The sequence below is a fragment of the Cynocephalus volans genome, chromosome 10, assembly GCF_027409185.1.
Source record: "Cynocephalus volans isolate mCynVol1 chromosome 10, mCynVol1.pri, whole genome shotgun sequence".
Lineage (NCBI taxonomy): Eukaryota > Metazoa > Chordata > Mammalia > Dermoptera > Cynocephalidae > Cynocephalus > Cynocephalus volans.
The window spans coordinates 82889457-82916062 of record NC_084469.1 but is presented as its reverse complement, the minus strand read 5'-3'; the positions used below and the strand labels follow the sequence as shown (position 1 = coordinate 82916062).

The 26606-nt window shown below is 35.3% G+C and overlaps 1 protein-coding gene across 4 annotated transcripts in view; it reads left to right on the top strand.

The window, feature by feature from the left end:
- The window catches only part of PHKB (phosphorylase kinase regulatory subunit beta), a 217241-nt gene that overhangs the window by 165581 nt on the left and 25054 nt on the right, over window positions 1–26606 (top strand). For 3 of the 4 annotated variants that reach the window (XM_063110492.1, XM_063110494.1, XM_063110496.1), the window contains 11 exons: window positions 4622–4677; window positions 5195–5288; window positions 9933–10016; window positions 10345–10449; window positions 11554–11636; window positions 11804–11894; window positions 19169–19230; window positions 19322–19484; window positions 20630–20711; window positions 22751–22808; window positions 23969–24059. In XM_063110492.1, the coding sequence (XP_062966562.1) occupies window positions 4622–4677; window positions 5195–5288; window positions 9933–10016; window positions 10345–10449; window positions 11554–11636; window positions 11804–11894; window positions 19169–19230; window positions 19322–19484; window positions 20630–20711; window positions 22751–22808; window positions 23969–24059 (969 nt within the window). Of the gene's footprint in view, window positions 1–4621; window positions 4678–5194; window positions 5289–9932; window positions 10017–10344; window positions 10450–11553; window positions 11637–11803; window positions 11895–19168; window positions 19231–19321; window positions 19485–20629; window positions 20712–22750; window positions 22809–23968; window positions 24060–25021; window positions 25113–26606 lie in introns of all 4 variants that reach the window. The other variant, XM_063110493.1, reaches the window with a different exon arrangement.

Sequence of the window (26606 nt, the reverse complement as noted above, 5' to 3'; positions counted from 1 at the left end):
TCCACTCTTATGACCAAAATTAAAACCTGATGTTTAGTAGTGCCACTATGTAACCATAACCAAACCAGAGATTTCAGAGCAGAAGGTTGGCTAGCCTTAAATGATTAAAAATGTGAAAAGATGACATTAATAAGTATGGTACATCTACAAAATGGAATACTAAGCAGTTAGAACTAAAATGAGGACGTGTTCTACGTACCAATATATGAGAAGAGTGCCACGAGATATAGTTAAGTGGAAAAAAGTGCTGAGAGTATGCTACCTTTTGTGTAGAAATGTGAGAAAGTAAGAATCTATATATTTTTGTCTACTTTTATAGGCCTGAGGAAACTCTAAAAAGAGGCAGAAATATGAATCGTAATCATAGCAATCATAATCATAGCAATTACCTGGTTGTCAGATGGTGGGGAACTATGTGGATAGTGGGGGGCCTAAGTGGCAGAGACACTTCACTGAAAACTTTCATAATTTTTAAATTTTTAAACCTTATGAATGAATTATCTATCAGAAATTAAATTTAAAAAAGAACAAGGAGAAGAAAAGCTATTAGGGCAAATTCACATTAAGGTTTCTCTGTACACCCTTTGAAAGTCGTGTTACACTGTTTTATTTATAGCTCCCAGCTGCAGATCTCCTAGCCTTATTACTTTGACCTGATTTGAGTAATTTAAGAACTAGATTCTAGACAGATGTACATGCAATTTGTCTTAATTACTGTAGTTTTACATTCTGAGCAAGGTGAGTTGTGAGTTGCAATATTCATACAGGTAATGCCCAGCTTATGGGCAAGTTGTGCTATAAAAGTTCTTCTTCGGGCCGAGCCCGTGGCGCACTCAGGAGAGTGCGGGGCGCTGGGAGCGCGGCGACGCTCCCGCCGCGGGTTCGGATCCTATATAGGAATGGCCGGTGCACTCACTGGCTGAGTGCCGGTCACGAAAAAGACAAAAAAAAAAAAAAAAAAAAGTTCTTCTTCTACTGTTCACTTAAAAATGGTTAAGATGGTAAATTAATGTTATGTATTTTTTGTCATAATGAAAACATGTAAGAAAAAATACAATCTGGATTTATTTATAGAAATGAAAATTTTGAATTAGAATATTTTTAACTAGAGGTTGTTGGTCCTCAATCACCTGATCATCATGACTTGTGTACACTCCTTTATAGCTTATATAAATATGTGTATATTTAGGTATAATTGTTTACCTTTATTAAAAATATCATTGTTTATGTTTGCAAACATTTGTCATATATGCTCAAGGGAAGATTTATATGTTGCTAATAAATGTTGTCAGCAATACTAAAAAAGGTTCCTTTTCCAGACCATCAAATGAGTACCAGTTGCCTTTCTTTTAGTACAAGGTATTTTGTACATTCTAGGTGAGAAAAGTGAGCATGAGGTGCCCCTCAAGGGGCTTACTCTGTAGTTATGCAGACCACCCATAAGCATTCCAAAAGCTAAATAACCCTTCTAAAGAGATAGTATGAGGCAGTCCATGACTAGTGCCAAGTGACTCTTATAGACAGTACCTGTTCTTGCTAGTAAGGACAGAAGGTATTTGGACATCCTCATGTTTGGAGAGTTTTGGGAGGAGACTGGGTTGAAAGAAATAGTTAGATTCTGGATAGACAGAAAGGAAGAGAAAGGGTAGCCCAAATGTAGAAGGACAGTGGACAGAAGCTGGAGAAGGACGTGAGTGAACTGTTTTTTCTAGTGCAGTGCTATAAAACAGATGGGAGACAAACAGGTAGCAGCTAAGTTGTAAAGGTCCTTGGGAAGTTTGAGCTTTAGTTGGGAAACACAGGTTTTGGAATAGAGAAGTGATGTCCTAAACATTACATAAGTATAACTTGTTTAATCACCTATTTTTCTTCCTTTTTCCTCATTCATTCAAAAAATATTTTTTGACTACCTCCTTCGTGCAAATCACTGATATAAGAATATTAACATGACTATAAAGTATAGAAGATTAGCAAAAGCATGTGTGAAGCAGAAAGCCTAATGCAGTGACCCATTGTTGTGGTTGTGATACTGGCATTGATGAAAGGCTAATTTTTTTTAACACTTACTATATGCCAATGTTAAATGCTTACATGTTATGTTTTATCCTCATATCCTAATGTAGTAGATACTTTCATTACTCCCAATTTACAGATGAAGAAACTGAGGCTTATTGAGGCTAAATGACGTAGTCACACAACAGATGTTAGTATAAATGTCATTTGTGTAGCAGATGAAAGTTTGTATATATTTTACATGCCCTGTTTTGTTTGATCCTCCCCATGTGTGGTAGGTACTCTAAATATTAGTATTTCCATTTTACAGATAAATGCAGAATTGAGAAACTTGTTTGGGCAGTCATTTGTCAGATAGTAATGATGCCTGCTGTGTTCCAGGCAATGGGGACATAACAGTAGACAAGATAGATCAAGGTTCCTGTCTTAGGGAATTACTTTCTGGCAGGAATGAATAACAATCAGTAAATAACATGATATAATTTCTGGAGCTGACAGGTACTGATGAGGAAGATGAAATAAAGTAAAGTAGAGAGGGGCTAGGGTTGCCTGCAGAGAACAACTTTGCCTATGGTAGAGAGGGAAGGCCTCTATGAGGAGGGGATGATGATGGAGACCTGCATGAGAAGACATTCATGAAACAATCTGGAGGAAAAAACAAATAAGTGCAGCCAGTGCAAAGGCTCTGTGATAGGAACAAAGTTGTCATGTTCAAGGGACGGGAGAACCCATTGTGGCTGAAGCATGGTGAAGAAGAGGATATGAGAAGAAAACAGGATTCACAACACTTTGTGAAGGAATGATTAACAGGATTTTGGTGACTAATTGTATATGGAGGGTAAAAGAGAGACATTAAAGATGATTCTGAGGTTCTGAACTAGAGTGATCCATTAAATGAAGTATGAGGAATAAGAGCCTGTTTGGGGTGGGGTGGGTTGATGAGGAGTTGAGTTTTAGAATTATTAATTTTGGAAATGGCCAAGAGAAAATTGTCCAGAGGGCAGTTAAAAATATTTAAACTGGAACTCAAGACTAGAAATATAAGCATGGAATAATCTGTTTACACGTAATAATTTAAATCTACCAGAATGAATGAGATTTAAGAGAGAGAAAGTAGAGTAAATATATGACCAAAAATTTAGATGTGAGGATTATCTATCTCTAAAGGCAAAGCAGGTTAGAGGGCAGAGTGCAGAGTTGCAGAGGCAACATTCTGCAGAATGGCAAGGTAATAGTTATAGTCTTTAGGTTTGAGAAATGAAAGAAGAAAAAATTGGGTAGTAAAGTGTCTTAATTTGTTCAAACAGCTGTAACAAAATACAATAAACTGTGGGTGGCTTATGAACAACAGAATTTTATTTCTCACAGTTCTGGAAGCTAGGAAGGTTACCCCTCCTTTTGACAAAGTAAATACTAGATCTCATCCAAGAGAAATAAGGCTTAATTTTTTCATTTGTTGTTAGAAATTTTGATGAGACTTTGAATAATATATTCTTTCTCATCCTTTTGAGAACCAATTAATTGTAAGGACTCTATCAAATAAAAATAGAATTTATAACATTTTAAATGTATATTTGTTTTTGTGGATCACTACATTATATTTTCTGTTTACATTTATTTAAATCACATGGAAGTCTGCCTGAAATGGCATTTTCACAATGGTTCTGAGAACCATCCCTTTGATTGTATGATATTTACTGCTGATAAATGTGTTCTGGTGTTTCTTGCCTTCCGTCATACATAAATTCTAGTGGCATATTGAATACCATAGTGAAAAACTGAGTGATGGTAAATCAAAGGCTTTACAGTATACATTGGGAATGTGGCATTCATTACTAAAAGGAGTTATATTTCATCAGTATTTTCAGAGCTCCCTAATACTGTAATTTATTGGTGCTTCCTAATGTTCTCTGTTAATCATAAACAGGCTCAAAATTGGGTTCATTTTAACAATGTATAATAAATGTTATAGGAATCTTTTCCACACACAAAAGAGTAGCAGATATTCAACACTATCTTTGATTAGAACTATTAATTTAACAGCTTGTATTTAATGAACATAATGCTAATTATATAGTCAATCGGGTAGTTCATTCTCTACTATAGGAACTATATATTAGAATAAAGCTATTTTGGTGTATAAGCTGCCAGAGGAAAATTGGCTAACAATAAATGGAATAACCTTATATGTGTTTAAGATGTCAAATGAACAACTTTAACTTAATCATTTTTTTTTAAGGAGAATACGTAAATTGGGTTTTTATTTTTAGTTCCTCCCCTTCCCTTTAGAGTTAAATGATAGAAAATGACTCTGAGTCCCCAAACTACTCTTATGCATCATTCAAAGTAGCTCTGACAGGCTAACCCCTCTGGTAGTGATGAGATTTATGGCTTTTCATTCCTTAGTGTTCCATTACTCTGCTACATAATCAAATTGATTAGTAGGCAGTGTGGAGCAAGGAAGGAAAGGCGGCTGCTTAGAGCCAGCTGTTGTCCATCATTTTAATGAACTTCTTAGAGATGGTTAATACTGTCCTTCATTCTCATTGTAGCTGATGATGACCAGATCTTTAAAAATGTTTTCCCCCTCCCTTATTCTGTATTACAGGGCCCACTGGAAAATGATTTGGTAGTTCATGTAGCACTCGTAGCAGAAAGCCAACGGTATGAAATCCAGATGAGTGGTGTGTTGTTTTGTGGGGAGGGGACGGGGAATGATTGCTTTGTGCTTACAGTACTGAGTATCGTAGTAGAGATTAATTTTATAGAACCCTTAACAGGGTTTCAAGGATGTCATTAATGTCACTTTAAGTGCCAGCAGATCATTCATTTCATGTTTAAAAATAGTTTTGTTTTAGTTGATGTGAATATTAAATAACTGTGATCAGTACCAGTGTTGCCTGGGGTGTAGTTTTGAAAAATTAGTGCAAACACATTATGGGGATTCCCAAAACAATGCTCATCCTTCCCGACAGCCCCCAAAGCTCCCATCTGATGCTTCCTGGAGAATCCAAGAGGGCCTCTGGATTCTAGTGCAATTGGCATATTACTGATATTAACAAATTAATAATGTGCTCCAGGTTAGCATAGTCTGTTCCCTTTTATCATCCTCCTTCATCACTTCCTAAACTGTAAATGTGTTGTCTAAAAATGTCTCTCTTTTTTTCCCTGTGCTCTTTAGCCTTCAAGTTTTTCTCAACACATATGGTATTCAAACTCAAACTCCTCAACAGGTAGAACCCATTCAGATATGGCCTCAGCAGGAGCTTGTGAAAGTAAGTGTTTCTGCCTCTTTACTTTCTACTTTGTGGAGGTAGTAGAGGTAGTAGAGCATGATTGTCGGACTTAGTTTACAGGCAAGTTGCATAGTTAAAATCTGATTGTGAGATAAGATCATAATCCAAAAATTTTTAATTAAATTGAGACGCCCACTTTATTGCACATGGTTACTAAAAAATCAACTGCATTGTGTGTGTGTGTGTATGAGTTCTTTATATTCATAGGTGTTGCGATTTCTACTCCTTGCTAAAGTCTATTATTAACCTAGGCTGAGCATTTAAATAACACTTCATCTTTAGTAGTCGTGTAAAATTATCCTTTATGTTTTGACTTGATTTTTTCCTATTATATGAACTGTTAAAACAAACCTCCTCATATCAAAACATTTTTTGGTAATCACTATTTCCCTTTTTCTCTTGCCTTACTATTTGGAGTCTAAAGTAATTCCTACCCTTTTATTTGCTGGGCTTCAAAGTAATTACAAAGTAACATCTGAGTTTGCCTTTGATGGTTACATACCTATTTGGGATGGGATCAAAAGGTGACTTTTGTGTCCTTTTGTATGCACTGCTCTGCAGATGGATCCAGAAGTGCCTGTGTTTGTGAATATTCTTGTTCATTAGGGACAGGAAATTGTTGACTCCCACCCGTGACTCATAAACTACCATTTTTATTTAGCAGTTGTTAAAAACGTATATATAAGAACAAACTCCCCAGTGTTTTGCAGAAGTGTTTATAACAGTATCTCTCAAGTGATGTTGATTAAGTTGATGTAAATAGTTGTGGTCAAAGCCTTGATGCTATAACAAGAGACTGAAGGCTCAGAGAAGTGAGGTACATATTACATGGGAAAATGCAGGACCCCTATAATTGCTGGTTATCAGGCTAGACCTTGCCCATAGGCAACACAGACCAGAACCTAGGCATCAGGTGACTAAGAGCACCAGCTCTTCGAGAGTCCTTAAACTTCCTTTAACAAATTTAGAGCCCTCCCTCATCCCTACCCCTACCCCATCCCTTATACCATAGAGAGGTAACGCTGAAAACGAAACGATCCCTAGAGTAGGTAACACTTTAAAATCACACCAACATGCAAACGATGGTACAAGGCAAGGAGAGGAGCAGTATGGTAGGGGAGAAAAGGATGCCAAAATGTAAGGTTTTCATGCTGTGCTGTCATTATTCAGGTGCAGGGTGTTTCTGCTGAAACACTTTTATGGCCTCTCACTGAAAGCTCTACAGAATGGTAACAAAGGTTATTCTTTGATAAACATACCCTGGAAGCAAATTAACCCAGATCTGCTTTTTCATGTCTAATTAGTATTAGCTACTTTTTAAAATGGTAGGTGAGTCTATACCAGATAACATGCAGTCAAGATTTAAAAGGTCAACATGGCTAGCAAATGACTTTTATGTGGCATTTTATTCATTCATTCAGCAGCAAACATGCTATATGCAGAATACTGTGTGGGGCACTCAGATGAAATGACTTTGTCCCTGTTCTCAGCAACCTCTGAGCCTAGTGGTATGACAGAAAAAAATAGTTAATTATAGTCCACTTTGATAACTGCTGTAATAGACATTTGTACAAAGTGCTGTGGAATCAGAAAGATAGTAGAAAGCATTGTGTTACAGAGTAAATGAAGATGTGTAGAACTTATTTTATATTTTGTTTTAAAGCTGGTGTTAACACGTGATTTACGATTTTGGTGTGTGGTATGGCCAAAAAGACAGATTTGTGACAAAGAGCCCAGCTTCCCTGTGCATGACAAAGAGCCCAGTTTCCCTGTGCATGTATCAAGATGGAAGATTGTTCTTTGATTGTGGCTGTACACTCCTGTTGCAAACTAGCTGCTCTTTGGGATTCATCCTCTAAGATATATTGCCTAGCTCCTTATGAGTCTACCTTTTAAAAGTAAAGGTATTTCCTCAAATCTTAGTTGATACACATATTTTTATGCCGACGGCTGATCCCTTTTCTGAGAAGATGCACCCTCCTTCAACCTACTGAAGAGGATGAAGGCAGACAGCTGAGAGCAGGGCTTTCACAGTGTGTGGTTAATGTTCATGATGTGGTGAGTGTGGTGTGATTCACTCATGGGGATCAGAAGACAGGGTTCTGCTCTACAGTGCAGACCTTGTATGAAGTACTTCTGTACTTCTGGGTGGTTTGGTGACTACTATGTATTTCAGTGCATTAAATGGGGGCAGCATTATCTGCACCCTGGAACACAAGGTGCATTCCAGGTCTGTCCACCTAATAGTCATAGACCTGCTGTACCATGGTTCAGAAAGCAAAGAAGAATCCTTTTACTATAATAAAGGAAACCTACTTAGATTAGTACACTTAAACTTATGCATGGTTGATTAATATAATCACTTGTCTAAAAGAAGAAATCTGAAGTAGTATAGACATACATTTATTTCTGAAAAATTGAAAATATTTGAGGGAAAGGGGGCTCCATCTAGTGTTATGTGCTATACCGTATAATGCTTATAGTGTACTTTTTCTGGCCAGCTGACTTTGTTTCAAACCACTGCTATTATAAAATCAATATTCACAGCACATGTGGCTCAGGAGGACTTTCAGTTGCTCCCTCATTCATCCATCCAGTACTTCCTGAGCAACAGCTATGTGTTAGGCACAGTGCCAACCCTGGGGATGCTGTTCTACAGGAATGTACAGTTCAAAAGGAGAAAGAAACACAAAGCTAAGTCTGATGGAGATGCTTATGCTTGCACAATAGCAGCATGATAGAGAGCTCTGGTAATGACATTAATTTTGTATATGATAAAGTTGTTATTTGAAATCAGTTCAAATCACAATCACTAGATTGTGTAGAGACAGTTGGTTTAATTTTCCATTTAGCAAAATTTAGGTTAGATTTCTACCTCTCATCAAATGCAAAAAAAATTCCATATAGGTTAAAAATGTAAATATTTTTAAATGACTTAAATATAAAATTACTAGAAAAAAAGAATATTTTTATGTCTGTTGAGAGAGGAAGTCCATTGTTAGAATGATAACCACTGCCCAAAAAACCATTAAGAAAATGCTTGGCAAATTTAACTAAATATAACATAAACAATCTGGCACATCAAAGGTGCTTGTGAAATTTCCTATTAGAAAAATGTTTATATTGAAGTATCACATGCTGAAATGATGTTTGACCTACTATGCAGACATTCTCACATTTCATAACAACATTGAGAAGAAAAAAGTAGGTAAAATATTTGATTCAAAGGGTAATGTTCTTAATATACCAAGCTCTCTTACAAGTAAAAAATAACATATACCCAGTAGAAAGGGAACAAATGAAAAAATTTATAGAACATACAAATAGCCATTAAATGTATCAGAGAATATTCAGTCACAAAATATTTGAATATAGTAGTTTAAAAGTAAAATGAAATGTCATTTTGACCTAAGAGAGTGACAAAAAAGGCCTACCGTTAATGCCAACATAAATTGGTAAATTATTTCTAGAGGGTACCCAGCCTGGCATTATGTTTTGAAGATAACAACATACATTCTCTTTGATCCAGCAAATCTAGGAAATTATCCTGCAGATATAATAGCACACTGTCCAGAGGTGTTTATTGAATTATTTTTAAGATAAAAAATTGGGAACTGCCTTTATCAGAGGATAGGTGTTACATAGGGTAAGGGGGCTTCTTGATTAAGTGAGTGCTCAGCTCTGGCATTGATTAACTCCTAATTCATTCCAAGACTCTGTTTTTACCTTATAGAAATTCTAGATGTTTCTGCTCTACTGCGGCACCCTTCCTGTTTTCTAATACTTCTACAGGTCTTTTTTCCCCCCAGTTTTTGTACTTTTTCAATCATTTCAACATTGAAATGTAGAAAAAATGCATGGGCTCATTTTAACATCTTGAAACTAAAATGCCACAATATTAAGTTTAAAAAAATGGAACACCAAACAGATTATATGTTATATGGACTCATTTATGTAAATATATACACATATTAATGTATGTGTATGAGTATATATTTATCTATAAACTTTTAAGAATCTATAACCCTATCTATACTTTTGGTGCTTCTTAACGGATAACACAATAAATTACACCCCTTTCAACATATACCATAGTCATATTATTGTTGCATAAGGGATTGTGAGAGTAAACAGAACCATTCACTTTTAGCTTGCAGTTCGAATTTTTTATAAAATTCATAAAATCAGAAAAATCAATAAAGATACTTTTATTTTGGTGGGAAATACTTAAAGGTGGAAATCTAGTAGGAGATGTATGGCCCTGTTTTTAAAAACTTTAATAAGCAGATTTTTTAATGACACAGGAAGCATTTGTCTCCTTGTGTTCTTATATGAATCAGACAGAGCCATGGAAGTTGTACATTTATGATAGCATAAAAACAATGTCAGTTTTAGAATGTTGCTAAGTGGATATGCAAAAGTTTTGCTCTTATATTTCTCAGTGACCCAAAATCTAAGTTGACATCTTTGACTAGCTTGTTTTCCTACAAGTCCTTGGATAAGGTTTCCCTAACCTCTATTTCTCTGGAAAGATCAGAAATTAACAGGGTGATAATCAGGGGGAAGAAAGTGGCAAAAATGAAAAAGCATGGATTCTTGACTCTACAAACTTGTGTCTTACAGGCTTATTTTCACCTGGGTATCAATGAAAAGTTAGGACTCTCTGGAAGGCCAGATAGGCCCATTGGCTGCCTTGGAACGTCAAAGGTGCTCATGAAATTACCTCATAGAGTGATGTTCAGATTATACCACATGCTGAAATGATGTTTGGCCTGCTATGCATCACTGTCATGTTTCATTATGTACTTGGGCTAATTATCTGAATACTTTTTTCTGCAAGTAAATCTTATTTATTTTGCATGCTGATTCAATCAAGAAACTTGAAAATTTCTTAACATTATAGGGATTTCATAAGCTATTAATTTATTTGATTATTTAGAATTAGATACCTGTTTTAGTTTTTATTGGGCCTTATGCTACTGCACCTTTGCCTTTGGTATGTCTTATATTTATTTTTTTTAATTTTCCTTTACAGATTTATCGCATTCTAGGAAAGACTGTGGTTTGTTACCCTATCATCTTTGACCTAAGTGATTTCTACATGTCTCAAGATGTTTTACTATTGATAGATGACATAAAGGTAGCTTCAGAACACCTTTTTATTGAAATGGATGACTTTATTTCCACTGATTTTATCATGTATTATTAAATTGAGCACTCTTGGGTATCTATAATAACTCTGGGGAATAACAGTATAAAATATGAAAGTACAGCAACATCTGCATAGCTTTGGAGCAAGAGTTCAAATTATTGCAGCATTAGAATAATAGATGGAGTCTGTCTTGTGTAAAGTTGTATGACTTTGCTTATTATGCCTTTCTACAAATAGTATGAAAAGATGTAGTTTATAAAAGCAGGGGGTGAACTATTTTGACAACTATGCTTATATGACAGGTAATAGTTTCTCTCTTTTTGAAGCAAAATAATTTTATTTATGAAGAATATCCAGTAAAATCTCAACTAACTCCTAGCTCCATAGGGTGAAATCTCCTCTACTCCCTTTTCCACTTGGAGAGTAAAGCAGCTTAGAATTATGGTTCAGAGAGTGAAATCTGGAGCCAGATTGCATTTGCTAAAATCTTGGCTTTACCACTTACCAGCTGTGTAAGCAAGTTACTTAACTCCTCTGTGCCTCTGTTTTTCATCTGTAAAACTGAGTAACAATAGGGCTCTTCTGAAGATTAAATGAGTTAATATGAAGTGTTATGTAAGTCTTTGATATGATGATGATAGATAGATAGGTGGATAGATAGATATTTAGTCAAATAAAGAACTCCCTCCACATTGCTTGTGGTATGTATAAATTTAATTTAATCTCTTCTATCTGCTGTAATATAAATCGACAGTTATATGGAGTGAGAATTAATCTTCTGGATGATTTTCCCCTGAGACCATTCTTGAACTTATTTTTTAAGCCAAAAAAAGAGAGAACCTTGAAACATGTGTGATGAGGTTACTTTTAAGAATGAAGTTTGAAATCAAAATGGTTTCCAGCTTAATTTGTGTGTACATGGCACCCTATTACAACATTTCTACCCCTAAGTAGTTTAAATTATCCAGGGTTTGATTCTGAACTGTCTTGATATATAAGAGTTTTGTTGGCTCTTTGCCACTCATGGTTAAGCATCCTGATGAGCTCAGATACTGTAAAATATCTTATTTCCTTATTGTTTTGTTTTGATAGAATGCATTACAGTTCATTAAGCAATATTGGAAAATGCATGGACGTCCACTTTTTCTTGTTCTCATCCGGGAAGACAATATAAGGTAAGTGGATGAAAAGAGTAAGGTGCATATATCTTACTGCCATTAACATTATGAACCCTTTGGAAGCAGTGCCTCCTTGTATTTTTTTTTTATCCCTTTTAGCATGTAGTACTTAGTATTAGATTATTAATTTCTCATTCTGTTCTTAACATGTTTATATTTTTTAGAGGTAGCCGGTTCACCCCCATATTAGATATGCTGGCAGCCTTTAAAAAAGGAGTGATTGGAGGAGTCAAAGTTCATGTTGATCGTCTACAGGTAGTCTTCTGAATTTCAGTGTGTTTCTGTTTTCAGGGCAATTAACCTACAGTTACGTTTCTTAATATATGTTCCATTCAAGGTTTTTGTCTTAAGCTTTTATTCTGTACCTGTCTTCCTATTTCTGCTGTTACCATCTTAGTTTATCTGATCCCACCAATCAGATGATTGAACAGTTGGCAGTGGTTTCCTAAGCAGCAATTTTAGACTTTAGTAGCTCATCAGGTACTAAATGAGCTCACTTCATTTTTGCATTTGAAGAAGTTGGGGTCCGTAGTGGTAATGCGACCTGCCATATAACATTGGGCTTTTAGGGACAAGTTGGCTGACTCTTGGTGCAGTGCTCTTTTTCCTACTCTACAGTAGTATCCAACCTGGAGATAATCCTTCTTCCATTCAGAACTTCACAGCATTATCTTCACAGCTCCTAAATTACAGAGACCCTCTCTGGTTCCCATGTAGTCATAAATGCCTCTCTGTTCACAATTATCTCCTACTAAACACTCTTTGTGCTTTAGCCAGTACAAATGAATTACTATGTCCTTAACTTTATGGAGTTCTGCCCCTCTGCTTACACCATTTCCTCTGCCTGGAATATTCTTTCTTTTTTCAAGGTCTCCAGGCTTTTAAGTTTTATCAAACTTTAAAGGCAGCTCTGCAAAATCACACAGACTAGAAATGGCATTTCTCTTCTTTACCATTCTTTTATGACCTTTAACTTAAACTATTCAGATTGTTGTCCAGAATGGACTTATTTCCTATAAAATAATTGTGATCATCCCATAGGGTCTTTCACATAGTAGGTGCTCAATATTGAGTATAAGAGGAAAATTTGTAAGGAAGATTTATATAGGTAGTATTATAAATGGCATGTTTACATATTCATTCACTAGTGGTTGTATTTTGCATACTTGATTGATTTTTACCTAAGTTTTTATCTTTTTCCCCTTAGTTTCTGTTTCTTTGTCTTTTTATAATGCTTCCTGGCACAATTTCTTTAATTTTTTTCTTGCAGCTATCCTGTTGAGTTTTGCATTTTGGCTAGCATGTTTTAAATTCTCCTTTTTCCTATTCTTGTTTTGTGGATGTTGTATTTTGTCTTTTTTTTTTTTTTTTTTAAGAATGTTAGAGATTTTTTGAAATTTGCATTATCTCTTTCAGGTTTCTTTTTCTCAGTCTTTTATGTTGGATGCAGTTGTCAGATGTCTGATAATCTTTAGCTATCCGTTGATTTTTTAAGAGTGAAAGAGTAAAAAGCTTATAGGAAGCTGTGTTTTGGGGATAAAGGTTCTTATCTTGATGAATCCATTTATAAGGTGGTCTGGTAGCAAAGGCCTTTTTTGTTAGGGGAAGCATCTGGTGCCAATATCTGGAGATCTTTTCTCTGAGGCTCTTCGGTTTCCCCAGAAAATAAACACCTAACCTCATGCCTAAAAGACACACACTTTGCTTCCATGTCCTGAGAGCACAGCGTGGGGAGGGAGCCAAAGGTTCCACTGTGATGTATATAGTTTTTCACTTAATCCATTGTTTAATCCTTACATCTCCTGCTCTCTGCAGTGCTTTATGCTCTTGAATACAGAATCTTTAACTAGAAAAAAGCCTATTGTCACCCAAAAATTAGGGAGATGGAAGCAGACAGTAACTTCCTAGCTGTTTAGGAAAAGGGGCGAAACTCTTGGATCCAATTGCTTTATATATAGACTGTCAGTAAATCTACTATTTTTAGCTCTCTTTCGCCCACTCCCAGCAGTATGTGGGCCTCAGGGTCTGAGGCTCTTTCCTGTTCTCTTTGCCCTAATGGATCTAGGAATCTATACCTTAGTGGGTTTTTGCCTTAAACATTTTTTTCTACTGTCATTTTAGTGAGATTTCAGGAAAGATAGGAGTTAAAGATATGTGATGGCCATATTAACCAGAAATCTACTCTTGCTTTTATACTTGAATGTCCCTCCCATTCTAGGATCTACCTAGATATTGTTCTAATTCACATAAGAAATATGTAGACCTGTTTTTTAAAAAACTAGATAATTTTGATGAGAAATAGAAGATTTGAATAAATGATAGGCTATACCATATTCTTGGATGGAAAAACTATTATAAGGATGTTAGTTACTTCTCGATTAATATATTGTTTTATTATAATCATAGTCATAATTTCAGTGGGAATGGAATGGAGCTTTTCACAGTCCCATATGACTAAAGGAACAAAAATTTGGAGTTATGATGACCCTCTTGAAAGGATATAACTTAAGAGTAAAAGGGAATCAGAAATAGTCTTCACAAAGAGTACAAAATAAGATCATCCAGAGCCTCAAAGTATTTCTGTGGTAATTTATGTACACTGTCTGTCTTTCATTCAAAAATTACCAAGCATTCTAGGAAAGAAAATGAAACAACAGAGAACCAAGAGGAAACACAGGCAATAGAAATAGACCTACATTTGGTCCAGATATTGGAATTATCAGACATAGACTTTAAAATAACTGTGATCACTATGTTTAAGAAATTAGATAACAAGTTGGACAATATTATTAGAGGCTTTGAAACTATGTAAAAAAAGAATCAAATAGAAATTCTAAATGAAAAAGTCAGTCACTGAAATTGAGAACTCAGTGAAACATTGTGGTACTTGTTTACTATAACTGAGGGCAAGGTGTGGGTAACTCAGAAAAAGACCCACCATATACATGTGAACTTACTGTGTGATCAAGAAAAGTTCATGAACTGGTGGTGAGGTATAGATCATTCAACAAATACTCTAGAGAAAATTAATGAAGTAAGAGCACCACCTCACATCACACACCAGAATACATTTCAGGTGGATTAGATGATTTAGTGTAAAAAGCAAAGCCATAAAAATTTTTGTTATTTTGAAAAGAAATAAAAATGCTTTCAGTCTTTCATTTTTGGCATATAATAAGCTGTCATTTTCAGCTTTTGATGTTGACAAATTCTTATTTTTGTACTGAATTTGAGTTTGAAATAACTTAGCTTTAAAATTTAATATTCTGCCATGTTTTAGAGAGTTTCCATTTCATTTGAAGAATCATAGACAAGTTATGAAGACAGTGAAAAAATGGGTGACATTTTTCCTCAAGACAATAAATAGAAGATTTCTCATTTTTTTGTTTTGTTTTGTTTTGTTTTGTAATCAAGCACAGCATAGAGTTTTAAAGTTGGAAAGATGTCTTTTTTCTCTTTTATCATCTGAAGTTGGGAAACTCTTCACTTACATATCCTTATCCACAAAGCTCAAGTTGGTCAGACCTTGGGGTAATTCATCTAATTCACTCATTTTACAAACAGGGAACTGGATCCCTTTGTGGGAAGGTGACTATCTGCAGTCCTAAGACTAGTTATTGCAGAGACAGGGATAGAAATCATGGCTTCACATTCCTGGTTTACTGCTTTTTATACTCAAGCACCTGAACTTCCATCATTGTCCTTTCAGCAACAGAGTTAATGTCCACTTCACTACCCATCTCATTTTTTCCATTTTTACTTGTGCTTCAGAAGTTAGAGGGGAGACAGGTCAGTAGTTTTATTTTTCATGACTCCAAGAGTTTTGCATTTAAAAAAATATATAAATGGAAGCATTTTTACTTTTTGCCTTCTCTCTCTTTTTTAAAAAAGTGTTAAGTATTTTATCAAAAGAAAATGTAAATATTAACTGTTTTCTTTCAGGCTTGCAGCTGTCAGTCTTCCATAATGTCAACAATATTTTAGAAGATCTTATAAATTTAAATCTGTAATTTGCCATCATTTATAAATTGTGGTAAAACATAAAACTTGCCATCTTAAACAATTTTAAGTTATAATTCAGTGGTTTTAAGTACACTCACATTGTTGTGCAACCCAATCTCTAGAACTCCTTATCTTGCAAACTCAATTTCTATATCCATTGAGCAACTGCTAATTCCCCCCACCTTTCAGCCTTCATCTTCTCTCTAGTAGATGAAAATGGCAACTATATACTCCTCTTGGATTTTATTTCAAGCCCTTCAAATTTCCTTAGACCATGATCTGCAATTTCTTTTATCAGTGGGCCTCAGCCTCCCTTCCCAACTTCTTTACCCAGAGCATCTCTCCGTACAATCTGTTACCAGATATGCTTCCCACTCCCCAGGTATGCAGGGTACTTTCACAGTCTTGGAGTTTTCCCCCCCTCATGCCATTACTGTATTTTAGAGATCCTATTTCTTTTTTCCTCCTATATAAGTCATACTTTAATTTTACAACTTAGGCCAATGTCTCCTCTTCAGTGAAGCCTCCTGGATTGGAATTAATTTCTTCTTTCTGTGTGCTTCTATGGCATTTTGCTTGAACCTTTGCTATAGCTCTTGTTAAATTTTATGTGTAGCTAATTTCTTGTGTCTGCTGCTGTCTGTGGTTTGTAAACTCTTTCAGGCCAAGCTTCACTGATCTTCGCATTTCCAGGGTACTTTGCTCACTGCTATTCTCCGTGGGAAACATGTAAATAATTGGTTTATTGATTCAACAAATATTCATTGAGCTCACACTCTAGGCACTGGGGATATAGTGGTAAATAAGATATACAAGGTCTCTGACCTCATGAGACTTATTCTAGTGAGGGGGCCCAACAAAAAACAAAGCCAGGTAGGGAGCATGATGGAAAGGAATACTATCTTACATTGGATGTTCAGTTGGAAAGGACCGGGTTGGATGTCACTGAATGTCTTAGAGCAGGATACCTTTTTGAATACTATATTGCATTTGACACATAAACAACAATATTAAGTTTTTTAATTACTATCAGAACTAGGGTATTGATGCCTAGCAAATTGATCATAAGTGTGTTTTTTACAAAACTAATTTAGAAGCCTTTGCAGCCAGCTGTTTTTTTTTTTTTTTTTTTATCAAAAGCTAAAGAGACTATTAATGGGATTTAGGATTTGTCTATTACCTCAGACTAACCATTTACTTTATGGGCTGAACTAGAATATAAGGGTGAGTAAGCTAATAGAAATGGAAAATACTAAGTAAAAATTATTTCTCCTGTGTTTTCAGTACTAGATATCAGCTCTGAGAGTTAGGTAATTCTTGATTCTTCTATTTCTCTCATATCCCACATTACAATTTATTATTAAATCCTGTTGTCTTTACCCTCAGTTTATATGTAGAATCTAACCACTTAGTATCACCTTCAGTACTAACATCATGATTCAAGCTACTATCATCTTTCACCTAGATTTTTCCAGTCATCTCCTAAATTCCTACTAGATGTAAGACAGCCTCTTCATACTCTACTTACTCATAGGTAGTTAGATTATGTCATGTATCGTAAACCTTCAATGACTTCCTCTCTCACACAGAGTGGAAACCAAAGTCTTTCAAATGATCTCTGTGCTCTCCATGGTCTGGACTTATGTCTCTGACCTCATCTCCTACCATCTCCCCCATCTACTTTATTTCAAGCACACTTTCCTCCTTACTGCTTCTCAAACGCACTAAGTATGCTTCTGCCTCAGGACCATTGCACCTCCTTTCCCCTCAGCACCACACACTCTTGCCTCAGATTCATATTGCTGGCTACAGTCCTTCCTTCGGTCTCTGATTACATGTCACATTATTAGAGAAGTCTTTTCTGATCACCCATGTAAAATGGCTAACCTGTCTCTTTCTGCTTCCCTGCCGTGGCACTCCCCATCCCCAGCCTTTCTTATTTCTACTTGGCACTTATCATCTGACATAGTACACATATAGAGTAATTATATATATTATAATATTGTAGTTTTAATAATAATTATAACAACATAATTAATATATAATAATATAATTATATATATAATTTGCTTCAAGAGGGCAAAGATTTTGTGTATTTTGTTCATGCTGTATTCTCAGTACCTAGCATAGTGCCTGGCATATGGTAGGTGTTCAATAAATATTTGTCTAATAAATTAGTTAATTAAAGAGCAAGACTTATAGATTTGAGCCTGCATTAGGAAATTTCATTCACCTAATCTTTATTATGTTTTGTCTGCCCGGCTCTGCTGTCAGGAAACTCAGAATTCAAGAGTGATTTGACTGTAGCTGGAACATGTAAAAATGTGCAGATCAGTTGTATGTTTGGCCTTCCTCATTTGAACTCTGCAAGGAGGCTTTAGAATGATTGCTGGTAATATGTCCATCCTGCTGTCCGTAAGCTGGTATTTTTTGGTGATCTACTTTGCTTATGAGTTTTCATTAGAGGAGAAGGCAGCGTAACTCTGGGTGGTTAACCAACAAAAGCAACATTTTCTATGTCCTGTTTCTTCACATTTGAAATGAACAGTGAGAAAATAGAGAAAATAGTATATGTAAGACATTCTTAATTGAAGAATTGTCTTATTTCTCAAATACTAATTTATGGCTTCTTTTGTATGCAATATATTTCTCAATTTTCCCTGAAAGTCATCAGATAACTAGAAGTGACACATAATGCTAAAAATCATTGTAGATTATCATTCATTTGTACTAGTCACCATGAGCCAGTGACAAAAACTGTTTGAGTTCAGGCTCATATTTAGTTTGTTCAACCTATAATCCAGAACTAATGGAAAATAAAATGACCAAATATGGGTTGCCACATGGCAGAATTCAGAGAAACACTGGCCTGAAAAACCAATACCTTCATCATCCTGAAAAAGGAAGATTTGGAGTATTCCAACAGTGGATAACACTGAAATATGTTTCAGTAGCAGAATCCAAAGTGCAATTTCATATTGTCTTTTCCCAAAACAATTTTAGTATTTCATGTTTAATTTCAAAATTTTATTTTTTAAGCATTTTAATACTTACTGAATTATCTTAATACCAACTGAAAAATAAATGCTCATAGAGAAGATTTGGAATGTTCCCAACACAAAGAAATGATAAATGAATGAAGTGAGGTATATCCCAGTTACCCTGATTTGATTGTTAGACATTGTATACCTGTATCAACTTATCACATGTATCCCATAAACATGTATAATTGTTACATATCAATTAAAAATAAATGCCCACAATTCTAAGAACAGAGTTTATCTCATGTTGACTTTCCTATTTATTGTGACTCATGAAACTGTAACTTGATGTGTATATTCTGTTTTAGGGGGTTTGTTGTAAGTGGAAACCTGTCTGATTTTAGAATGCTCACATTAGATTACTTCAGAGTTGTATATATTTTTTAAGTAAACTTTTTTTTATAGTATTACTTATAGAAAAGTGTGTGCACAGAGAAAATAGAGACGAATTTAAGAGTTTTAAATCTTTTCTCAATCACATTTCAGACACTAATATCTGGAGCTGTAGTAGAACAACTTGACTTTCTACGAATCAGTGACACAGAAGAGTAAGTCCCTTTGGGTTATTTAGTTATGTACTGTTTCTTGTGATTACATTAGAAAAGCAGGAAATTTGAAACGTTTTCTTTTCATTTCCAGGGTTCCAGAATTTAAGAGTTTTGAGGAACTAGAACTTCCCAAACATTCAAAAGTCAAACGACAAAGCAGCACCCCCAAAGCTCCTGAACTAGAACAACAACTGGATATCACCATTAGTGAATGGAAAAACAAATCTACACATGAAATTCTTCAAAAACTGAATGTGAGGAAGATGCAGTTTACACATGACCCTAAGTGAGGTCGCCAGAGCAGGAACTCACAGAGTCAGGCCATGTCTTTTTGTCCTCTCAGTGAAGATAGCAATTAATGTCAAGTGGATGGCCTGTCTACACTGGGGCAGTAATGAGAGGTTGTTCTTTTAGTCTCACATTAGCATGGATGTCTTAAAGGTGCTTAAGGCATGTGGATAAATATTCTTGCATATAAAAGTATTGTATGGGCCACTAGCAAAGATAAGGTAGTTATAGTTGCCTTTGGGTTCTCCATATTTCTCTTTCAGTGTCCTTTCTCATCCAGGTCTCTTTCTTGCCCCAGTGATCTAATGCTTGTTTTTTAAGTCTCTCTTTTCAATAAGGAAAGCAATCCTCTGACTGCATCCATATGAACACTTTAACAACCTAATAGTTTAACTTTCCTGAAGTTATTTACATTTTAAAAGGGTAGGGTATAGTACTTATTCAAGGAGATGAAATTCTACATGTAGAAGTATAAACACTGTGGTATCTTGTTTGGTCCATACAAATTTGAGCATGTAGACCAAATATATATCCTTCCAGACATCATCAGTTCTTGTTATTGATCAGTATTATATGGATCCACATAAGCATGAACATGTTATAACAGGCACAAAGCACATAGCACTGTACTCTAATATATGATAAGCATTAATTTTACATGTATCATCCATCTTTTCATAACATAATACCACCCATCTCTTCACAACAGGTTAGTAGCAACATGGTCTCCCATTTATTAATAAGTAGAGTCAAGAAGGGAGTGGTTAAATGACTCGGCCAAGCCTCTCAGAGAGTAGCAGAATCAGTATTAATGCTTGTAGACAACATATTTTCTGTCCATTGCTTATCTTGTTTCCTGGAAAATTTGATTATTAAATCTATCTACCTCAGGAAGCTGGCTTGTCTACCTTCTGTCCCCAAGATATCAAAGATAAATTGTTGTATATAATGTCGTCTTGTGCTTGGTATTATATCAGTGACATTCTATCTTTTCTCAATTCCATAGCAAGGTATTTTCTTTCTGCATCATGTGGTTTCATGATTAGTCACCTCCTGTGGTAATTCTTGTACCCATTTAATTCCAGTTCCTCACAGTGATTTATGTTTTCAGGACTGCAGTTGTCTAGCTAGTCAAACCGTCCTGCTGGGTATACTGCTCAAAAGAGAAGGCCCCAACTTCATCACAAAGGAAGGTAAGAGTACATGTCTAGGGTGGCATTTTAAATAATAGGACATCTCTATTCTTGAACATACATCAAATATGCATAAAAAATATCCACTAAAATGTTACAAGTTATTTCCTCCTCCATTAAACTTTTTTTTTTAACTTTTAAATGGAAAACGTTCATTCATACCCCCTAGAGTGGAGTAGACTGATGTATGAACTCCTAAATTGCTTTCATGCAGTGATGCTTGATTGTTTCTCTGATTGTCTGAATGGTGTTGGAGCCTGGATTCTGCCTGTGACTATTAACCTCTGATGATCCAATAGTTGTTTATTGACAGTTTCAGTTTCTAGTTTTATTTTCTATAACTTTTTGAGAATAATATTGAATTGTTATGTCTGTAAAACTTCTTCCCTCCTAGTCTGCAGCAAACATTTGGAATGGAACATGGCTTTTAATAGAATTGTGCTCTGAAGATGGTTAATAAAAATAAATCATTTCTAATCATGTCTATGTCCACTCTGCATTAATAATGAAACCCAGTTATCCCTGAAATCCACACTTGTATTTTGAGTCATGACTGTAAGGAATCCTTGAGTCCCATATCATGGTCTGCTTCTGGTATTTTATGATACAGAATATATTTCAAGTACTTAATGTCTAGTTACTTAAGGTTTTGGGCTCATCTGAAAATACTGTGTTCAGAGGTGTAGGTTGATTTGGTTAGAGATGAAAATTAAGTTAGTGGCCCAAACAACAGTGTAATTAGTAATATTTATAGTTCTGGTAATGAACTAAACAAAATTATTCATTCAAATGAGGTCTACTTAGTTTTTGCATTATTGTAGGTAAGAGATAACCTTCTTAGTATTACACATGTGAATTGTATCCAGTTCACAGTCTTGGCTGGCTGGTTAGCTCAGTTGGTCAGAGCATAGCCTTATAACACCAACCTTACAGGTTCAAATCCCCATACCATCCAGCTACCAAAAAAAAATTTCTTAGCTCATTAAAGGCAGATGAACTTTATGCAAATTTCAAACAGAATTTCTCATGTTTCTAATTAGTCTTAAAACTGTAAGTATAAACAAAAATCTCAATTATATTGGGGATATTTATTGAAATTTGAAATTTAGCTAAAATAATAGGATTTTTGAAAATCAAACATGTTATTAGGAACCTAGAATTCAGAATGGTTATTTTAGTAGTGCTTTTAAATAAAACAAAATTTGTATAAAATAGTTTATAATGAAAATGCTGGGGGAACTATTTTTTAAACTTTTTATAAATGAGAAAAATATTTGTCTTTTACTTAGGTACTTGAAAGACTTTAAGTGTTTTAAATCTGTTAAAATCTTATGATACACTGAAAATTATAAGCATCTACAGAACCTGAATATAATTTCATCTAATTTGTTATAAGACTATAAAAATAAGTTCAGAGTAAAATGTTAAAGATCTTGTTCTTTACCCTTGTTTTCTTTTTGGTGTTTTATTCTGTTACATTGTTGATTTATTAACAAAATCAGTCATGAGGTCAGACCACACAGCGGCCAAAGAATGAAGCCCAATGGTATCTTTGGAGCTCTAATATATATTGGACTGATCATGGCCCTATGCACATAAACAGGGCCTCAATAAAGTTTCATTGAACAAATAAATGAAAAGTCATATATATTCAGAGTCAACAGTATTTGTTCAATTTGCTAATTATTTTACTGTATTGTTTTTCTATTTTCTGCAGCAAATTAAATTAATATCTGTATTTATTTTTTAAAGCTTAGATTGCATATTAATTGAGAAAACAATTGAATTTTAAGAAATAAAATATTCACCAAAATTATATACTTAGACTAAAGAGTAACAAGTGCTGGGGACATTCACACTCTTACATATTATTAGGTTTACGTATTTAAATGTGTCACAGAGTTCAGAACATTAATGGATGATGTATCAACTCTAATGGAACAAAATGAAAAAGAGTGGTTTTTTTTTTAAAGGAGAATAAATGTTATGTATTTAATTAAAAGCTTTCTTCAACAAAGACTCTATTATCCAATGTCTAGGTACCGTTTCTGATCACATTGAGAGACTCTATAGAAGAGCTGGCAGCAAAAAGCTTTGGTTTGTATTAGTGTCCTTGTCATTATGTTTTATTTTTGTGTTGTTGTATATTATAGTCTAAAGACCAATCTTAAAGATGGTTAATTCATCTCATTTTTTACTTTTAAACTCCAAGCTTGCAGCACTGTGACTGTCTACTTTCTAAGGATGTGCCTACACTCTGTTGTAGCATGGCTCTCCCAAGATTTAAAAAAAAAAAAAAAAGTCTGGGAATTAAGACCTCTGTAGGAATTGAACCTGGAGATTATTCACTGGATTGATTATTATTGACTCTCTCCTACTCTATATTTCCTCTGTCCCAGCAAGGTGCTTTAGATTCAATTTTGTATTTAGGACACCTGTTCTGTTACCATAGAAGGCCGTAAAAAGTGACCAATGTTTATTTTAATTGTAAGCAAAAATAATATAGTTAGAAAGTAGTTCTCTCACTACCCAAGTTGAATTAATCCCAGTGAGTGTAGTTGCTTCAAGAAAAATAACCAATTTGTTCTACAGATAGTCTCTTCCCAGGAATTAAAAAAAAATTAGGTAAGTTTAGATAAAACGGTTTCAATTCACAATGTGGTAGGTATGCCTAAATGCACGGCCCTCTGCATTTTGATGCAATTCTAACAGCCTTAATAGCAGCATCTGACAAATTTTGAAAGTAAGAGTATACACACACACACACACACACACACACATTTTTAATGATCTGTGAATATCTAATTTTTTTAAAGTCTCAAGTAATGTCATAAGAAACTTCCTTAACCTCAAAGAGCCTCAGATTTCTAATCTCTAAAATAAAGGGTTGGACAAAACAATCTCTTACAGTATTTCAACTTTATTTTAATAGGAAATGTACCTACCATTCCTACCCAGAAGAAATAATGTGATGGTAATCCTATGGTTAAGTCTCTCAGATTTTCACGTAAATTCTCAATACAGGAAGGCATGCAAGCCAATTATTGATGTTCTTTAGCCAGTATGTTTCAGATGTGGTCTATAGTCTTATTTTTGGCTGAGCAAACCTGTTCTTGCTTTATGTATTATATTTGCATTTTAAATAAATCATTAACTAGCAAGCATTTAGAATGCCGAATGTTATGTTTAAAAAACAAACTCCTGGAAGTTTTATTTACTCTATTTTCCCTTTTACGGCTTTCCACTGACACACCCAGGTTGGCGGTACGCTACGGGGCTGCATTTACCCAGAAATTTTCTTCCTCTATAGCCCCACACATTACTACTTTTCTGGTACATGGGAAACAGGTAACATGCACAGAATTTGGAAACTCAAGCTGCTTGAAACGTGTGGACTTATTTGCAGTCTGAGAGTTAAACATGTCTTTTTGTCTTACAGTGTGTGGGTGAAAGCTTCTGTAAAAGTAGCAAGTATTTGTTTCACTAACTTTATCAGTTATTGACTTAATTTTCTGCTAGTCTATCTATGTTGAGATTAAGGAATGTAAATGCTTTTTATATAAGTCAGCTTTTATGGATATCCTGAAATTTTTAAAAAATGCAGTTTCAAACCTATATTTTTTATTTTATTTTCTCCATCTAGAAGTTCCACATGAATTTTTACTTTTGAGGGAAAAATAAAAAAGGTCTTATGTATTGCATGTGCTCTGCTTAAAAAAAAATCCATTCTCGCAGCATTCTAAGACTTCTTCAGAAATGTAAAAATAGCAGTGTGAATTCCTTCCCTGAACATTCTGGCTTTATCAAGAAAAAAAGTGCTGGTGTTTCATTTTAGCACTTTCTAAAGTTCAGTAGTAAGTGAGCCCTCTAATACAGGGTTTGGTTATCTAGGCACCAAAAGAAACATGATTTAAAGTAGTTATAGGAATAGGTCACATGTACCAGTGACAGACTTAATAATGAATTTGTTAAAGTGAAATCAGAATACCCTTTTAATTCCTCCCCACACACCTTCCCTTCCTCAGTCAAAGGAATAGTTAAGCACCCATTTCTTTCTTTTATAATTGATAATGGTACCAACAATACTTTTGGCACAGCCTGGTGGCAGAGGTGAGGGTGAGGGATCCCTTCCTAATTCTGGATGGCTCTACAGTCTGGGAAATTTCAGTTTTTAGGTCCATTGTCTTGGGCTCAGTGTTTCCTCCAAATTATCAGGTGAGGACCTAACTGTGTGTATTTTTAAGGCTCCTCATTCATTCATCATCTTTTAGATTTGTGAACATCTGGCCTGCTCTCTTCTTTGCCCCCAGGTCGGTTGTACGCCGTGCAGCAAGTCTTTTAAGTAAAGTAGTGGACAGCCTGGCCCCATCCATTACTAATGTTTTAGTGCAGGGCAAACAGGTAAGTATCTGATTTTCAGACACTCACTTGTTCACAGTTGCAAAGGTTTCTGGGTGGGACCCTTAACTTTAAATGGCAATCCTCAGTGTCATAGGCCTCTCACAGATTAACAGCTCAGGCTTTTCTACAAAAGCCTTCTTCCCCAAGCAAATCTAGTCTTAAAGATGCACAGTTATTAAATGGGCCGTGTCTTTTTCCTGCTGCACCTTACAGCTGTGATTTCCAACTCCTCTATAAACTTGATGTCAATGCAGATGCTGACAGGGGAAATGTAATAATACCTAATGAAGTACTCCAGGCAGGTTTAGGATAGGTGGAGTAGAGACAGGTGAATAATGAAGAGCATGTTTTCCCTTCTACTCCACATGAGATCTTCCTCCCCACTTAGAAATGCACTGGTGTTCAGGCCGAGCCAGGGTCTACAGGCCAATGCTGCTCCCGAGATCCTTCGTCCTCTAGACCCCCTCTCTCAGCTCCTGCCCACCCATCAGGGCCAACTCTTTCACCTCCTCCTCAGAGAGCCATCTCCAATTAGCAGTGGTCTCTTTCCTCTAGGTTCCCATTACAGGCCTCTGACATTTCTTACAATCTGCCCTAGATCCCAATTCTCCTGAGTGTGTGTCTTTCACCTTGTGGTAGACTGTGAGCTCCCGGAGGTCAGGGCCTCAGTCCTGTCTTTACGTGTTCCAGTGTGCCCAGCATGAGGCCTGCCTTGGAGTAGGCACTTGGTGAATGTGGGTTGTTTTGAGCCTATGCATGTGGGTTGTAGGATGAGATATGGCTGTTCATCTTTTGTTTTGTTTTCTATAAACTTAATTACCTGGCTGAATCATCCTTTGCTTAGAATGCAAACCTGTTTGCTTTCTTTCTCTTCTTTGGGAATATATGTGCCTTATCGTGTTTTCCTGACAATTAACCTAAGGATATAATAAACTTTAGTAATGTGAAGTACTTTAACTCTCTTTAATGGAATCAACCCATTGCTCATATTTCAGGGCTTTTAATTCATTGAGATTGAAATGATTTCATCCTGATATTTGGCTTTTGTAATGTTAGAATAATAGCTGTTTATTTTTTCCTGTAATACACTAAAAAATAATTGTACTAATAAAAAACTCCTGTGGAAAAGTTATATCTTTTTATATATTGTTATTTTCTGTTTTTTCAAAATTATTAAGAGGTACAATTTTCTTCCCTGGCCATCACCAAAGTGCAGGAAGTAACTTATCCAGTGCCTTTCCTCACTAGAATCTTTACCTCCCGTCACAGTCTTGTATTTTTGCCCTGGACCAAGCCTCCTCTGAAAGAAAGTTAAACAGGCTTTGGGAAACTATTTTTCCTTGGATTTTAGGTCTCTGTAGTATATCTGAAAATAGAGATAATTCTACTGCAATGAACATTCTAAAGGTTTCGGAGATCTTTGGGGTCACTCGCATCTGACACTAGAAGGATTATGTTAAGGTTGGTCATGTCCACTCTGTAGAGTCTAGAGGG